A 5,038-nucleotide genomic window follows, 5' to 3' on the forward strand; every position below is an offset into this window, starting at 1 on the left:
TAGAGAATTGTTCTCTTTTTCCCATCTGGGAACTACCACGTATGACTTCGTCTTTTGCTCTCCCTTCTCTTTTTTTCTCCCTCTGCTTATCTTCATCTTTTCTTGCTGGACGTCTTTACCAACTTTCTCTCTCGCGCTCCTGGAGAGGGCCTTACACGGGGCTCTCCTTTAGTTCGTCGGGGGCGCCATAAGTATCCCGTTAATCGCAATTGCTCTCTCCTCGCCTTTGCTGTTAGGGATTCTTCCGGACTCTCTTCCAGTCGTCCATCAGATATCTTCTTTTCATATCTAACCGTACAAGGCTTGGGCGCACTTACATTTAAGTAGATACAAATACTGTATGTGTCCTCCTGATACAGAGGGATATATATTCATATAGATGCATGTATACGACTAGATTATATATACATATGTATGTATATGACTAGTCTACATATGTATACATATATATATATATATACATGTCCACATGCATACGAGTAGACTGTTGAAGGGGGGGGAAAGTATAGATAGATGGTAGAGAAGCCATACATGTATGGACTCAGTAGATGTACGTATATATTTGTATATGTGTATGTATCTATGTATTTACAGGCATAGATCGGTTTCAATACAGATGTACGTGGGCATGAGTAGGTAGATGATACTATCTATATACATGCTGCTCTACGAAAGAGTCTTCATGAAAAAGCTTCCGACAAAGAGAACTTGGAGCTAGATGGATGCATAGCTTGCAGACAGATAGTTAGATAGATGGTAATAGAGATAGGTAGAAGATAGACTGACGATAACTCGACAGATATAGAGGGATCAAAGTTAGATAATCTAGATGTGAAGGATAGACTAAAGAGCAAGAAATAGATCTAGGGCAGACAGGTAGATCGAGATAAGCATATCGATGGAGATAGATATCTAGGCGTTGCAGTTCTCTCTGTACCTTTATGCAATACGTAAGATAAGTAACGTAGACTAGAGCGATTTCCTTCTTTTCTTCTTTTTCTTCTCTCTCTCTTTCTCTGTCCAAGATGCAGCTCATCTAATCGCTCCTTCCATTGCTTGTTTCGTCTTTTCTCTTGTCTTACTCTCTTTCTCCCCCGTCTTTCTACTTTCTGTAGAGAGAATTTTTGAAGTGAATAAGTGGCGATTCCTACGGTTTGCCGTGCATTCCTTTCAACCGGGGTCTCGAAGTACGGTGTCTATACACCGCAGCCATCCTTCGCAATCACGAGGCAACGTCAAGAACGATCTACCGCTGTATACTCTTACAATTTATGATCGACTCGAGCCGCACTACAAGGAGGATGGCCAGGAGAAAGAAAAGACTTCAAAGAAACACTCGACACATGAAGAAAACTCAGGAAAGAAAGCAAACGTCAAGACGGCGGCGCTCTTTATACCACGGGGACGGGAATGCTCTTGGCTCTATTCCACTCCTGAAGGAAACCAAGAGGTCTGTCTCTCCTCTCACAGTCCTATCTTCTAAAGCTTTTCTTTTTCTCTTCATATATATATGTCTAGACATGAAGTCTGCTGATTCTTCTGTATTTATACAGACTGATAGACAGTTCTACTCTCTCGCTATATGTATGCATATAGATACATGTATGTGTGGGTATATGTGAGTGGAGATGTCTAGAAAATGTATGTGCAGTGACTATCTATATGCCTATTTCATCCACCTGTATCCAGCCTAGTACTCGTTTAGATACAAACTCTAAATGATGCCTTAAGTAAGTGAAGTGTCAAGGATTCATGTTCACTGGAGGTGGATGGAGAAGAAAGAGAAAACAGTTTTGTCTTTCTTCTTTTTCCTCCAAATTCCAACTTTTTTCTTCTTCTATAGGCAGCGTGGAATATTTCCTCCGGTGTATGTACACCTCCATACCACCCCTATATTGGGCGTTTTTTCGACACAATGAAAGACATAAAGTTCATTCTGTCTTTCGTTTGTAGACTGATGTATACCTCATGCTTTTCGTTCTCTACTTCTCTCTGTTTGAATGTCTTAGAAAAGTTAAATACTTCGGAGAAGAAAACTTTTATCAACACTACCTTTCCCTTCGTCCCCGTGACTAATATGTCATGGTGTACGTACACCGGGATCACAAAAGAAGGCGAGATTTCATTGGCTTCTTATCCTTTTCACTTTGCCTCATTCGTCTTCATACATCTTTCTATCGTACACCTGTCTTTATCTCTCGGTCTCTCTATTTCATAAAAGGAATCTCTTTCTCATTGCTCGCACCTTCGTCTCTCTTCTCTCCATCATCCGTTTTCGTTTTCCTTTCTTTTCTTTTCTTTCCTCTTTCTTCTGTTTCGTGATCTTCTTTCCGCCGATCCTTGAACATCGACACCCAACTCAACTACAGCTAGCCATTCAAGCGAATGTCTCGCGTTTGCTTCTCGTTAGTCTCGGCTTAGGAGGAGATGAACCTGACGAGGCTGTCTCGGGGTCTCGAGATGACTCTCTCCAATTTCATACAACGGCGACTCTCAAGAAAGATTTTGAGAAGATTAAAGATGATCTTTCTCCTTACCTCGCCGATCTAGCTCTGCCAGGAAGTGTAGGTCTCTTCATCGAGATTTTCTCTTTAAGAGAAACGTAAAAGAAACGTGCTATCTCTCTCGCTTCTTCTTGTATCTATCATCCGACCCGCATGCATGTAGTATGGTTCCAGAGATTCCTTGTGAAGAGAGAGACAGAGAGAGAAACAGTAGAGAAGAGATCGTCTTAAGCCATTTTCCCCGAGTGCATGGAGGAGGGAGCAAGAACGTCTATATCTTAGATGGGCAACGTAATTCTATCGTTACTGGAGTGTACATACACCAGGAGTCCATTTAAGCAGCTTTTCATCTTTTCTTTCTTCTTCTTCTTCTTGTTTGACTTCGGCTGAATATGAAGACAACAGACTTTTCCCTCCTAAGATAGGAACAATCCATCGTATTCAAATACACCCCAGGACATACATATACCTACCTGCGTATGTACGTACATATAGATATGTATACTGTTTGAACGTGCATGCCTGCATAGACTGTAAATCTAGTGTCGAGGTATAGGTGGTGTGCGTGGATCATGTATGTAATGCCCTCTGTTTCTCTATACTTTCTACTCTCTCCATTTTATCGTTTCTTCTCTATTTCTTTATGACTTCTCTTTGCAATTCTTCTTGTCCTCTCTTCATGCTGTCGTGTAAAGGAACGGCATTCATTCTTGTTTCGTTCTTTCTTTCATTTCTTTCCAAGCGAATTTTAGCTCATACAGCTTCTCTTTCTCTGTATTCTCTCTCCGGTGCACTGTGTGTATGTACACCCGACGACAGTCAGCTCAAGTCTCTGCATCTATCGTTGCATCTTCTTTCATGTACAGATATGTCGGTCTGTAGAAGAACTCGATGAGCTTCATCTTCTTCTCTTTCTTCTTGTTCTTTGCGCCTTTCTTCTTTTTCTCTTCTGTCTTTTCCTTCTTCTTTCATAGGGAGAAGTACCCGTGCTTATAGTGGGAGAAGAGAATTCTGTCCGAGCTGAAAAGACGAGAGTAGAGAGCCCCTATGCTGGATGGATCATTGTACGTGATGTCGAGAGAGAAGAAGAAGACGAGGAAGATGGAGAAGATGAAGGGGATGAAGAGGAAAAGAAAGAGAAGATAGAAAAGAAAGGTAGAGAATCTTCTTCTTCTTGCTCTTCGATGAAAGACACGAAGAAGAATAAGAGAAAAAGTAAAAAGACGGGAAAGAAAGATGGGGAAATTCACAAAAACAAAGATAAGAAAAACCATTCTTCTTCTTCTTTTTCCTCTCCTTCAATAAGTAGCTCCAGACGAAATGTTGGGGTGTATAGACAGATGATTTTTTCATGCAACCCCCATGCTCTCCAATCAGAAGTTAAGGTAGGGAAATCTTCATGATCATCGAATGAGCCTCTTCTCTTTTCTTCTCTTCTTTTCATCTTCTTCTTACACAACGAAATCTCTCTTCTTCTTGCTGAAACGTGCGTGTTTTCCTCCCAGGAGAAGAAAGGAGATTTCTCTCTCTCTTTCTCTTTCTTTCAGTTTCTTTCATGGTTTCTGCATCTCTCTCTGCTTTCTCTCTTGCTTGTTGTTCATCTGTACTCTTTCTTTCTCCATCCTATTCCCTACATATCTCTTCGGCGTATTAGACCGGCTGTCTCTCTTTCTCTGTCCGTATCACTTCTCTCTTTTCTTAGACATTGTCGTCTTCTTCAGTCTTGTTGATGAGAAGATGCGCGACTCCGCATATAAGGCGAATCTGTAGAGGCATATCGCCTCGGAGAGTCTATAGAGGTTATGAAAAAGAAAAAGAAGGCGCTCTGGTGAAAGATGTGTGCGTATACGTCCATCTCTATACACGCCTGTTGTCAAAAGTAGTGCGAGTTTCCTTCCTTCATGAGAAAAGAGAGCGGGAGGTGTCTTATTTCTAAGTCAGGGGTGGAGAAGGTCTTTCGTCTCCATGGAGGACTTCTTCTCCTTCTTCTCCATTGAAGTGGCTACTCGTTTCTCCTGCTTTTACAACGTGTGAAGCAGACGCTCTGCTCTCTCTGTCTCTCTTTCTGCTTGGAAACGAGAAAAAGAAAAGATGTAGCGGGCTTCGTAGAGACACACCTCACAGAATTTCTTTTCTTCTCTCCTTTTCTTTTTCTTCTTCTTCTTCTCGTCCTTCCTGAACGGTCACCGTCTCTATCTATGTATCCATCTATCTATATATCTATCCACCTATCTATCTAGACAGACAGATAGATAGCCATCTGTGTCTCTATTCATATCATGTAGTTATACCTTACACATTCAAGTCCGTATCTATCTCTATCCATTCACGCTCTCTATCTCAGTTGTATTTCTGCTTCTGTCTCTGCCGATCTCTTCATCTCTCTTTGTCTTCGTCTTGCTTATACGTCATACATATAGATGCATATATCTCTCTCTCTGTGTGTACACATGTCTCCATAACTGCTGGCGTATACAGAAGTCTGATACTTCATTCAAATACATTTTTCCGCCTCCCCAACTCACAAGTATATA

At 41.3% G+C, this 5,038-nt stretch overlaps 2 protein-coding genes across 2 annotated transcripts; both read left to right on the forward strand.

The window, feature by feature from the left end:
• Positions 1-1,117: 1,117 nt before the first annotated feature.
• CSUI_010753 (spermine spermidine synthase) lies at positions 1,118-3,907 on the forward strand (the record flags this gene model as incomplete). Its single annotated transcript, XM_068070854.1, has 3 exons — positions 1,118-1,450; positions 2,370-2,564; positions 3,479-3,907. Coding segments are annotated over 3 exons (957 nt in total), but the record flags the coding sequence as incomplete, so codon positions are not given.
• A 67-nt stretch (positions 3,908-3,974) lies between these two features.
• CSUI_010754 (uncharacterized protein) lies at positions 3,975-5,023 on the forward strand (the record flags this gene model as incomplete). The annotated part of the gene is made up of 1 exon (XM_068070855.1): positions 3,975-5,023. A coding segment is annotated over one exon (300 nt), but the record flags the coding sequence as incomplete, so codon positions are not given.
• Positions 5,024-5,038: the final 15 nt, after the last annotated feature.

This window comes from Cystoisospora suis (assembly GCF_002600585.1).
Source record: "Cystoisospora suis strain Wien I chromosome Unknown contig_8209, whole genome shotgun sequence".
Lineage (NCBI taxonomy): Eukaryota > Apicomplexa > Conoidasida > Eucoccidiorida > Sarcocystidae > Cystoisospora > Cystoisospora suis.